The 14,189-nt window shown below is 42.4% G+C and overlaps 1 protein-coding gene across 1 annotated transcript in view; it reads left to right on the top strand.

Annotated features, from left to right (window-relative positions):
* Nucleotides 1-13,842, top strand: part of ATSEC20 (Sec20 family protein) — a 40,971-nt gene extending 27,129 nt beyond the window's left edge. Inside the window, exon 8 of the mRNA XM_086798397.1 lies at nucleotides 13,384-13,842. Coding sequence (XP_086654523.1) covers nucleotides 13,384-13,702 — 319 coding nt within the window. The 3' untranslated portion in view covers nucleotides 13,703-13,842. The remainder of the gene's footprint in view (nucleotides 1-13,383) is intronic.
* The last annotated feature ends 347 nt before the right edge of the window (nucleotides 13,843-14,189 follow it).

Raw genomic sequence — 14,189 nt, 5'->3', positions numbered from 1 at the left:
TAAATATAGTATCTCAAAGTGGAGTGGTAGTCGGCCATTTCACTTGTGAGGGTATATATACCCATTCCCACCCATTGTATTATTCAACTATTCATTGCTAAAGTTAGCTGTTCGTCAACTTTTCTCTCTCTCTCTCTGCGCCAACTTCTCTCTCTACGTGTGTATGAGTGTGGCTTCCGCGTGCACCAATCTGACATGGTATCAGAGCTTCTGGCTCAATGATCCTCAAGCGCAGGTAGGAGCAGTTGAGAACAAGAGCTGCGTTGGCTTGCATGCTGTATTGGCGGCGATCGTGAAAGGTGGTGTGTGCTGCTGGCTGTGCTTCTGCTTCGCTGTTTGCAGACAGCCGCTCGTGTGTGCTGTGCTTCGGCTTTGCTGCAGACAAGGCGAGGAGGGGCTGGGGCAGCACTGTGAACACATTGGCCAGCGGCGTGGTCGACGGCGTCTGGTGGTGGAGGCTTGAAGCTGGCTTCGGGTGACATGTGGGTGCTTATGGTGGGCACTCGCTGGTCCGGATGAGTGTGAGGAGCAAAGCGGCCGTGTGAGCATATGTGGCGAGGGGCGAGGAGCACTACGTGTCTCACTAATCCCCCACTACAAGTGCAGTTGATCATTGTCATGCCTCTGCTGGTCCAATGCGGCCTTGCAGCCTGGCACACTTCTATTTAACAAGGCACAAAGGGAATTTGTAGGAGCAAGCGATCAAGTGCAGCGTTAAAATTTTGACTGTTACAAAAGGAGGAACGAGAAGTGTGTCGGCTACGGAGAGGAGGTTTGGTTCGACTGAGATCTTGGACGGAGTTTATGAGATGGGTCTCCCGTGTTCAAGCAAGGACGACAAACTGAATGGCGACAACTATGCGCATTGGAATTTGATCATGAGGCTATGGTTTAGCAGAAAAGGCTTATGGGACATTGTTGATGGCTCGGAGGAACGTCCCCGAAGGGATAGCAATCGGTTCACACGTCTTCAGGAGGAGGAGTTTCTCAAATCTCTTGTGGATTGGGATGCTCACAATGCGAAGGCGATGTCGGCGATTGCAGAATCTCTCACCAAGGAAATTTCCCCTGCCATTCACACTTTAAAGACTGCCAAGGAAATGTGGTCAAAGCTTGCAGGAATGTTTGATCGAGACTCAACAATGCGAGCAGTAACCCTTCTCGGCCAGTTGTTTTCCATCAAGTTTGAAACCGGGACCTCTATGCAGTCACTTCTAATGAAGGCAAAGGTTATCCATGATCAGTTATCGGCTATGAATAGTGCATTAACTAGTACCCAGTTAGCTGCCTTGGTTCTTACGAAGTTGCCTGAGGAGTACGAGATGGTCTCGAGGGCATTACGCTTACAAGTCACGAAGGAAAAGCTGGAATTTGATGATCTCAGCTCTTTTCTCATTGAGGAGGAAGCAGTGCTCATTTCCCAAGGCAGGATTCGGGTTCCGAAGGATGTAGAATCAGCACATGCTGAATCGGAATCCAATAAGAAGTCTAGGAGCCGTTGTTATAAGTGCGGAAAGCGAGGGCATTTGGCTCGGGATTGCAAATCCAAAGTTAAAGCTCAAGGCTCGACAAATGACAAAGGCAAAGGCAAAGCTGACGAGGATGACAGCGACAGTGATTCTAAGAGGGATGCTACGGCGTGTGCCGGTGTGGCGAGGACTACACTGGCACATACTCCAGCATTCTAGCTTGGTGGATGGATGCTACCACGTGCTCAGCCAGAGAGAGGCATGTGAGTGGCAGAGAGGGGCAGTCTGTGCTCCCGTTTTGGTGATTTGGACCCGTGTGTCGGAGTTCAAGGCACATGCATCTGGCATGGAACAGCTTGACAAATCTATGGACGTGATGTGTTCGTAGTTCATTGGTAGTAGACTATGGATGGGATGAGTTCCTAGTTCATTGTCAGAGAATTTTGGGCGTCATGTGTCGATAGTTCAATGTTCAGGAGATCTTTTGGACGTGTGTGTTCTCAGTTCAACGAATGGGGGATCATGGATGTGGAGTTGTCTGCAATTCATTATTCTATGTGGCAGCTGAAGCTCAAGATGGCATTCCTTGAGGAGACAGGTTGTTTGGTGCATTTTCCGAGGTGTATTCAGTATCCGGCCAGTACTGAGGTGTCCATGGTTGCATCTGCATTGACTTGGTTTCTTCATCTATGCCCACTATGAGCTACAGAGAGGGTGTTAAATATAGTATCTCAAAGTGGAGTGGTAGTCGGCCATTTCACTTGTGAGGGTATATATACCCATTCCCACCCATTGTATTATTCAACTATTCATTGCTAAAGTTAGCTGTTCGTCAACTTTTCTCTCTCTCTCTGCGCCAACTTCTCTCTCTACGTGTGTATGAGTGTGGCTTCCGCGTGCACCAATCTGACATGTACGTATGTATACATATATGTAGTATGTATGTATGTATGTATGTAGACATATATGTATGCACACACACACACATATATATATATAGACATGTATGTATGTATGTATATATATACATATATATATGTATGTACACACATATATATATATATGTATGTATGTATGTATATATATATATATAGGTGTACATACATATATATATATATATATATATATATATATATGTACACATATATATGTACACATATATATATATATATATATATATATATATGTATATATATATATGTACACATATATATATATGTACACATATATATATATATATATATATATATATATGTATGTACACATATACATATATGTATGTACACATATATATTTATGTGTACATATATATATATATATATATATATATATATACACATATACATATATGTATGTACACATATATATTTATGTGTACATACATATATATGTGTACACACACACACACACACGCATATATGCATGTATACACACACACACACACACACACACACACACATATATGCATGTATACACACACACACACACACACACACACACACACACACACATATATACATGCATATATGCATGTATATATATATATATGTGTGTGTGTGTGTGTGTGTGTGTGTGTGTGTGTACATACATATATATTTATGTATACATACATATATATATATGTGTGTGTGTGTGTGTGTGTGTACATACATATATATATACATATACATATATATATGTATGTACATACATATATGTATATGTATGTAGATATATAGATATATATGTATACATACATATATGTATGTATGTAGATATATGTATGTATGTATGTATGTAGATGTAATATGCGGAAGCTTCGGAAAAGGATCGGTACTGCAAAACTCAGAAATCAGCACTCTTTTGGCAACGGAAATTAATGCATAAACTGAAAGGAGATGTGCAGAAAATAGAGAGAGAAGGGGAAGATGGAGAGGACACAGTATTGGGTCCCAATTACCCTCTGTAGGGCCCCCACCACGGATGGTGTATTTGTTTTATTAGAATGATGTAAATCTGAAAACAAATACAGAAAACTTGACCTTTTCTTGGCTGGAAAATCCTGCCCTTGACCTTCAGAAGTCCACCCCTTTGCTTGGCAATCTCCTTGGCTTGACTGGCCCTTGATTGGCTTGAGCACTTGGTGAAAACTGAGATGAATGATGGGATTATGGCCTCCACTATTTATACTCCTCCTGAGGAGCAGTCGGCCAGCTGAAAAAACAAGCTATGTCCCACGACTGGTGGAATTCAGCAATAAATGCTGAATTAAATCCCAAAAAATACTACCTTTTTTTCCTAACAGGCTGATGCGCCTGCTTCTGATTGGCTGGACACCACTTTTGTCCACAATCCCAAGGCTGGGCAGCCTGTATGGGCTGCCCCATACATGCCCTACAGCCATACAAAGGCTGTAATCTCCTGGAGATTGCCTTATCTGTGCCCTAGGGCTGTCCTACAGCCCCTCCATGGCTGGTGGGTTCAGCCTGGGCCTTCCTGGCCCTCATGGGGGTGGTTCTACACCATTCCCATGCCCACACTCAGATCCGGGGTAGTCCTATGGGCTTGCCCCTTGTCCTAAACATAATCTACTCAGTGATCTAGCATCCGGTACCATACCAGATACACAGAACCACTGACATCATTCTAGAGGGAGACTCACAGCGCGGACTGGCACTGTTTCATGTGCAGGACAGTGCACACCTGACCTTGGACTCATGTGTAGGACAATGCACACCTGACCTCGGACGACTGAGATGCATCCCTGGCTGACTTGTCCCGGACTGGGCTCACATGGGACCATTTCACCATCCCAGGTCCTGCACCTTCTGCACAGAAATGTCTACGTGGCATCCAAGTGCGGGATGCACGTGACATCCCCTTCTGCTTAACTTGACGGAAGCTGCATAGCCTCCAAATAATCCGTCAATAATGCCGGATAGTCTTCGAAAAATTCTTTGTCGAGCCATACCGCTTCATGAGTTCCTCGGTCCTGAAACTTCGTGAGGAACTGTCGTAGTCTTCGGCCTGAGCCATGCTTGAAACGGTGCAGAAGGATCTGTTCTGGAACCATTACTTCTGCTTCATCAACAATGTCTGGTTCCGCTTCGTCTTTGACCTCTGAAGGGGGTGGACCTGCATATGGCTTTAACCAACTGACATGAAATACATTGTGCATAGTCCAACTCGGAGGTAGCTTTAATTGCATAGACACCTCATTAATCTTTTTCCGGATGGGAAATGGTCCGAAGCTCCTGAAAGACAACTTTGGGCATCGCTTGCCCACCTGCTTCAATCTTTGCTTCATAATCCGAAGATACACCCAATCCCCTTCCGAAAACTTCATGTCCCTTCGGTCTTTATTGGCCTGTCGAGTGTAGGCCTCTTGCGCTTTAGCCAATCTGTCTTTAACGGACTCTAGGATCTCTTGGTAAGACTCCGTCACTCTGTTCGCCTTCGGTACTGAAGACGAAGTCCTGGTTAACAACGATTGGAAAGGCCTTCCAAACGCTGCCTCATATGGAGTCCTGCCAATAGCTGAAGAAAAAGAGTCATTCAAAACAGCTTGAACTAAAGGCAAAAACGATTCCCACTTACCTTGCTGATCGTGGACATAACACTTCAGCACATCAAAGGCCAATTGGTTGTATATCTCTGTCTGGCCATCTGTCTGTGGGTGGAATGCACTGGAAAAATTCAACTTAGTACCAAAATTATCAAACAATGCCCTCCAAAAATGACTGGTAAACTTGGCATCTCGGTCTGACACTATGATTCTAGGAATCCCGCCAATCGGGTACCAATGCCGAATGAATAGCTGGGCAACATCCTCGGCGGTCACATTGGCCCTGCAAGGAATAAGCATAACAAATTTGCTGAACCTATCAACAATAGTTAAACACTGCGTATTACGCTTACTCGGACTGGGAGGCAGATTTGTGACAAAGTCCATCGAAATGTCCTGGAAAGGACCCTCAGGAATTGGCAAAGGCTGTAACAACCCTATCTTCTTTCCACGAGGAGCTTTCACCTTTTGACAAATGTCACAGCGTTGTACATATGTAAACACATCACGCCTCATCTTTGGCCAATAGTATTGCCGTTCTAATTTCTCCAGAGTCGAATTCATGCCCCTATGACCACCTGTAATGGGCATCATGGAGAAGAGCTGCCCGGAATGATTTCATGACACATAGTCGACCTTTGTAGAAAAGCCAACCATCGCGTATCAGAAAATGGCATGGTCCTGTGGCATCCAGTGCCTGTTCCCACTGAGTACCGAATTCCTCGGAATCCGCGTACGTGTGCTTCATGTCTTCTAGTCCTGTATCAACAAGGTCAAGTCTAGTGGTCTGAATCGCAGATACTTGTCCCTTCTTGCTCAAAGCATCGGCCACTGGATTGGCCTTTCCTGGAAGGTACTCAATCATACCACCGAACTGCTGGAATATCTGACTCCAGCGGTGTTGTCGATCACTCCACTGTGCACTTGGCATCGTCTGAATCCAGCGCAATGCCTGATGGTCAGTGCGAACCTCGAAGTCACGGCCATACAGGAAATGTTTCCAATGTTTCAAGGCTTGTATAACTGCTAGGAGTTCACGATCATAGACTGAGTAGTTCTTTTCGGCGGGCAGTAACTTACGAGACATGTAAGCTACTGGATGACCATTCTGTTGCAATACACCTCCAATTGCGATGTTACTCGCATCGGTGATCACTTGAAATGGTTCGTCCCACTAGGCAAGGGCTAAACAAGGCGCTTCTGACAAAGCCACCTTGAGGTTCTGGAATGCCTCCAACGCTCGTCGAGTCATTCGAATCTTTTGCCTTCTTGTTTTCACTCCCTTTAGCAGATCGGTGAGGTCTGCCGAGAGGTCGGAAAACTTGTCAATGTGGGTGGAATATGCCTGGCATATACCCACAAATGATCTAATGTCATAAGCTGTTTGTGGTACTTCCCAGTTAACAATCTCGGCCACTTTAGTTGGATCCAATCGAATGCCTTCAGCACTAATTATATATCCCAAGTAATGTACCTGGAACAGATAAAATTCTGACTTCTTTTCATTGACGTAGACCTCGTTGCTTTCCAGCAACTTAAGGACTTTCTCCACATCAATGTCATGCTGCTCAACTGTAGCTGAAAATATGAGTATGTCGTCCAAAAATATGAACACACTCTCTCCAATCAACTCTCGGAAAACACGCATCATCATGCGGTTAAATGTAGCTGGGGCGTTCGTCAAACCAAATGGCATGACCACAAATTCATAGTGGGCCCGTTCTGTACGGAAGGCTGTTTTGGGGATGTCCCCCTCTACAATCCATACTTGGTGGTACCCACTCTTTAAATCCAATTTAGAGAACACCTTAGCTCCATTCGCCTCTCGAGAATATAGTCAATTCGAGGCATCGGGAATCTGCTCTTGATAGTCAGCTTGTTGAGTGCACGATAATCGACACACAACCGAGAAGATCCATCTTTCTTCTTGACAAACAAGATCGGTGCTGCAAATGGCGACACGCTGGGGCGGATGAAGCCAGCTTGCAACAATTCTTGGAGTTGGCGGTCCAACTCCGATTCCATTGCCTTAGAAACTTGCTCGGGGGTTCCGAGCCTGGGAGGAGGTCAATCTTGTGATCCTCCGGTCTGGACGGGGGGAGCTGGGGAGGGAGACTGTCCCGAAGAAAAATCTTCTGGAACTTTTCATGGAGAACCGAGTACTTCTCGGAAGCACTGGCCACCGTCTGGGCTGTCTGGATGTAAATCATCGCACACTGTGCACCTTTCCTGACTGCTCGCTTAGCCTGCAAGTGGCTTATGAGCGGAAAGTTTGGAATACCTGGCTCACACTTAATGGTCACCGGGGTGTTTGACACATTTCGATCGATCTGGAACGTGTGCTTGTCCCACTTGACATCAGGAAGAAACTTGTGAAACCACTGGATACCCAAAATTATGTCTGCTCCTACAAGAGGGGCAACCATAAAGTCACGCACAAACTCTATGCCCTGAATCACTAACTTAGCACCTAGAGCTTCATACTTGACGCTCGTTGTCATACCTGTGCTAAAACCCGCAACCTGTTTGTCCACCGGAGTCGGCTCGAAACGGGCACGCCTAGCGGCCTGTTCTGTGACCACATCCTCCGTGCTGCCACTGTCAAACAAGACAATGACTCTCTGGCCACCTATGTAGCCGAAGGACTTGAGCAATTCGTTGCGCTCATACTCGTGGTCATGGGCGCCCTTCTGCTTATCTTCGAGCTCCCGGCTAATAATTGCTCCAACTGAAGCACCGGGGGTTGAAGAACTAGGGATAGCCGCTGGGGTCTGTGGGGGAGCTGTGCTCACCACGGAAGCTGTGGAGGAGGCGGCGGCCTTTGGAGGTTTCTTCGGACAATCCCGAGAAGTATGTCCTTTTGTGTGACAAAAGAAACATCTACCCTCCTTCTTGTACTGAGAAAGCTCCTCAGCACTCAACTTGCCACCTCTCTTGCCTGCCTCCGCTTTTTGGTCTGGAGTAAGCTTAGACGCATTGTTCGAGTTCTTGGAGCCAGAGGCTCCTGGGCTCTATCCTGGGGAAGACCCCGTCTGGTTCTGGCTTTTGCCCCCCGAGGTGTTAGCCTTGGGAGAAGCCGGTTGGGAAGTCTTGGGCTTGGCACCATTGTGTTTCATTTCTGCACTCTGCGCAAGCGAGAGTGCGTCCTCAAAGGTGGCTGGCCTAAACATACGCACCTCCCATTGGATTTGCGTGTCCAGGCCATACAAAAACTGCCCTTTCTTGTCCGAATCAAATAAGCCTAATTACAGACACAAGGTCGAAATTTTATTGGCAAACTGAAGGACTGGTTGCGCGTTCTGACGCGCTCCCCTGAACTCGTCTTCGAGTCGCTCAAGGTAGTGGGGCGGTAGAAACCGCTGCTTAAGGTCGCGGACGAACTCGTCCCACACATAAGCTGCCATACCTGCTCTGGTGTGGGCATGAGCCCACTGAGTCCACCAAGGAATGGCCTCACCTTCCAAGTACCAACTAGCTAAGATCACTTTGTCTGTATCTGTTTTCCTAACTGCGGCAAAGTAAGCTTCAAATTGATGTAACCATGAATAAAGAGTTGTGGGGTCGAGTTTACCATTATACTTACTGAAATTCATTTTCTTGGGAAAATGATTCGAGGGCGCCGCCGGTGTCAATCTGGCGTCCAAAGCTCTGAGGTAACGCTCGTGTTCCACGCGTCGCATGGCGTCGTCTTCTCGTTGTCGAATCTCCAATGCACGCATCTGCAACTCAAGCAAGGAGCTTGGCTGCGGCTGTGACCCCGCGAGAGGGTCCCTGTGATGAGGATCTGGTATCTGGGATACGGAAGGAGAGGGAGGAGGAGATGGAAAACGCGACGCTGGAGAGCGAGAACGCTCCTCCAGAGCCAAGATCCGCGCCTTCTGCTCATCCAACTTGGTTGTCTGGTCTGCGATTGCTCACATCATCTGCTGGAACATGTCTGTGACACTCAAGCCTGGTGCCCTAGCTGGGCTACCTGGTGCACTCTGGTCCCATGGTTCTGGTTCTCTCTCGTCGCCAAAGCTCGCCATAGCGGGAAAATGCAATTCCTTTCTGGAACGCAATCTGACCATCCACTATCTGTGTGGGAGACTTCGGGAGGCTTAAAACCAACCGTCCTTCGAGGGACAGGAGTCACTCCGAAAGGGGTAGTCCACCGGCGTCTAAAAACCAACCACACGAGCCAAAAAATTTTCTGGTTTTCTTTGCTGAATCTTTGTCCTTGAAGTAGGCTCTGATACCACTCTAATATGCGGAAGCTTCAGAGAAGGATCGGTACTTCAAAACTCAGAAATCAGCACTCTTTTCGCGACGGAAACTAATGCGCAAACTGAAAGGAGATGTGCAGAAAATAGAGAGAGAAGGGGAAGATGGAGAGGACACAGTATTGGGTCCCAATTACCCTCTGTAGGGCCCCCACCACGGATGGTGTATTTGCTTTATTAGAATGATGTAAATCTGAAAACAAATACAGAAAACTTGACCTTTTCTTGGCTGGAAAATCCTGCCCTTGACCTTCAGAAGTCCACCCCTTTGCTTGGCAATCTCCTTGGCTTGACTGGCCCTTGATTGGCTTGAGCACTTGGTGAAAACTAAGATGAATGATGGGATTATGGCCTCCACTATTTATACTCCTCCTGAGGAGCAGTCGGCCAGCTGAAAAAACAAGCTATGTCCCACGACTGGTGAAATTCAGCAATAAATGCTGAATTAAATCCCAAAAAATACTACCTTTTTTTCCTAACAGGCTGAAAGTGATGCGCCTGCTTCTGATTGGCTGGACACCACTTTTGTCCACAATCCCAAGGCTGGGCAGCCTGTATGGGCTGCCCCATACATGCCCTACAGCCATACAAAGGCTGTAATCTCCTGGAGATTGCCTTATCTGTGCCCTAGGGCTGTCCTACAGCCCCTCCATGGCTGGTGGGTTCAGCCTGGGCCTTCCTGGCCCTCATGGGGGTGGTTCTACACCATTCCCATGCCCACACTCAAATCCGGGGTAGTCCTATGGGCTTGCCCCTTGTCCTAAACATAATCTACTCAGTGATCTGGCATCCGGTACCATACCAGATACACAGAACCACTGACATCATTCTAGAGGGAGACTCACAGCGCGGACTGGCACTGTTTCATGTGCAGGACAGTGCACACTTGACCTTGGACTCATGTGCAGGACAATGCACTCCTGACCTCGGACGACTGAGATGGATCCGTGGTTGACTCGTCCTGGACTGGGCTCACATGGGACCAGTTCACCATCCCAGGTCCTGCACCTTCTGTACAGAAATGTCTACGTGGCATCCAAGTGCGGGATGCACGTGACAGTAGATATACATACATACATATATATATATATATAGATATATGTACACATATATGTATATATGTGTATGTAGATATACATACACACACACACACACACACACACACACATATATATATATATATATATATATATATATATATATATATATATACATATATATATATGTATGTATACATACATGCATATATGTATACATACGTACATACATGCATATATATATATATATATATATATATATATATATATATATATACATACATACATATGTAGACATATATGTACATATATGTACATATATATCTACATATGTATGTATGTATATATACATATATATATATGTACATATATATCTACATATGTATGTATGTATATATACATATATATATATGTACATATATCTACATATGTATGTATGTATATATACATATATATATATGTACATATATCTACATATGTATGTACATATATCTACATATGTATATATGTACATATATCTACATATGTATGTATGTATATATACATATATATATATGTACATATATCTACATATATATGTATGTACATATATCTACATATGTATGTATGTATATATATATATATATATATATGTATGTATATATATATATATATATATATATATATATATATATATATGTATATATATATATATGTACATATATCTACATATGTATGTAGATATATATATATATATATGTATATATATATATATGTACATATATCTACATATGTATGTAGATATATATATATATATATGTATATATATATATATACATACATACATATGTAGATATATGTACATATATCTACATATGTATGTATATATATAGATATATATATATATATATATATATATATATATATATGTATATATACATACATGTATGTATGTATGTATATATATATATATATATATATATATGTATGTATGTATATATATATATATATATATATATATATATATATATATACATACATATAGTAGAGTATGTATGTATGTACATACATATATGTAGATATCTACATATATGTATGTATATATATATATATATATATACATACATATATCTACTATATGTATGTACACATACATATATATATATATATATATATATATGTAGATATATGTATGTGTACATATATATATCTACATATATGTATGTATATATATATATACATATACATACATATATATATATACATACACATATATGTATGTATATATATGTACACATACATATATGTATGTGTACATACATATATCTACATATATGTATGTGTACATATATGTATATATATATACATATCATACACATACATATATGTAGATATATGTATGTGTATGATATGTGTATATATATATATATACACATACATATATGTAGATATATGTATGTACACATACATATATGTATGTGTACATATATATATATATACATATATGTATGTGTACATATATATATATATATATATATATATATATATATATATGTATGTATGTATGTATGTATGTATGTATGTATGTAGATACATTATGTATGTATATATATGTATATATGTATGTACACATGTATGTAGATACATTATGTATATATATATATGTAGATATATGTATGTACACATGTATGTATGTATGTATATACATACATACATACATACATACATATGTATGTATCTATGTATGTATGTATGCACGTATGTATACATATATGTATGTATATGTATGTATGTATACATATATGTATGTACACACACACACACACACACACACACACACACACACACATATATATATAGACATATATGTATGTATGTTTGCAAGCTATTCTTGAATATATGAAAAATACACTTGTTTGAGGAGAGAGCCATCAAACAAGTGGGGGAGATTTAACCCATTGTGGTGTCGACACTTCGACTCATTTGTAGTTGGCTTCCACTCTTTGTTGGGTTTGGGTAGCGGTGGCCTTTATGCTCTTCAGTTCCTCCTGATTCTCAGCCATTTCCTGCTCATGTGTTTTGAGACTCGCATTGTCCCCTTTGAGAAAGGCAATTTCAGCCTTTAGTTTCTTTCCATTTGGTTGAGACAGTCCTTTTCTTTCCATTTGGTTGAGACAGTCCTTTTCTTTTTTTAGGGAGCCAGTTTCATACCGTAGCTTGTTAGCATGCAGGAAAAATGGCATCTTTTAGGCAATGCATATCAGGTGTGCCACGGGGCTGATGAGTTTAGAGAATAATGTTGCTAGTGCATTCATTTTCTTGACTGTGTCTTTGTGCAGTGTGTAACCCATTTCTTCTTGGTGATGTTGGCATGATGGCTGGGTTTGCAGATTGGGAATAAGGGGTAAAAAGAGTGAATGAAAAGGAAGGATGCAGAAGAAAGAGGGGCAAATGGGAGCAGTGAATGCATGAGAGAGAGAGAGAGAGAGAGAGAGAGAGAGAGAGAAATCTATAACGTGAGCATGAAGTAGGAGTTGTAGAAATAAATGATCACTAGAATGCTATACAAAAAGAGAGATCCTGAGAAAAAGGTTGTGGACCTCTGAGGATTCAGAGGTACCCACAAACCGTTTTAGCACATTAAAATACTTCAATGTGTATGTAGTTAGACTCATGGTCTTATTACTATTTGCCCACAGTTCCCTTACGCAGATAAAAAATACTCCAGTGAGTATATCTCTGCACCTGGTCTGGCAGGGGATAGAAGATTGTTGGTATGTTGTGTCCCAGGTGGACGGCTTCACAGCCTGGGCCCTCTCTTGATCCCTACCGCCATTGAAGTACAATGATTAGCCCTCTACACCACTTTCAAAAGAAATGTCAGAGTTATCAAAGGTGATATATAAGAAATGGATTGAGCTGGGGAAATTGTTATTTATGTGATGTGCGTCTAATGGGGAGGAATTACCTTCCTGGAAAATTGCATGTTTTTCTCCTGCCATATCTCAAGAGTCTATGCATACTACAGATCATATGAAACTGAAGCTCTGTTACCTTTGTCTGACTGTTTCCATCTAATGCTTGCGATCCAGGATTATTTTGGTGGCTGGATTTATCTTTTTCAGCCTGGTAGTTACCTACATATTCAATCAACGGATTGGAATCTTCAAAATGCAGAGAACTACTCTGGTGCCATATGGTGGTCACGAATCACATGCAGTTTCATCCCCTGTTTATATTGATATCCCTCCGGAAATAGGAACAGATATGCAGCTGAAACATCCTCCGGACATAAGAGAATGCAAAACAACTCAACCCATTGAAGAAAAGAGTGAGGCCACTGTGTCCTTGAGCAGCTGTCCAACTGTTGGTCCATCTAATTCAATGCCCACAATTCATAAAGAGCTTTAACAAACTGCACAGCCCTCGAGTGTGTTTTCTACACAGGTTCAATGTGATCACACGAGCAAGCCTTCAACAGCATTAGTAAGGACATTTTTTGTGTATGAAATGAATGGTCTATCAAATAAATGTAAACATGGTTACTTGTATCTCTAAACTAATGTTCTAGGTTTCCTTTTTCATTAAGTGGGATTCTTGAGAGTTTTGGGGTCTGCAATGTTAATGACAAATCATGAATCAACATGTTAGTTTGTGTGAATCGACGCAGATTGCGACAACAGCAATACAGTTCTCACCTTGCCCTTTCTATCTTTTCTTGTCCAAAATAAGTAACGAGAATGGTCCAAGGGCTTTATTAACCACGAAAGTCCCCTTATGCATTTGGAGCTGTTTTATGGTGTAGAGAAGCATACAAATTGGCTGACGGAAACTTGCTTTGTATAAGTGCTTGGCTAATAAGATGACCAGTTAAGTGAAGCGTGGCATGTGTATTGTG

This window comes from Cibotium barometz, chromosome 5, assembly GCF_041138505.1.
Source record: "Cibotium barometz isolate CiBa-2024 chromosome 5, ASM4113850v1, whole genome shotgun sequence".
In the NCBI taxonomy this organism is placed as follows: domain Eukaryota; kingdom Viridiplantae; phylum Streptophyta; class Polypodiopsida; order Cyatheales; family Cibotiaceae; genus Cibotium; species Cibotium barometz.
The sequence above is the reverse complement of the archived record's forward strand: the minus strand, read 5'-3'. Positions and strand labels throughout refer to the sequence as shown.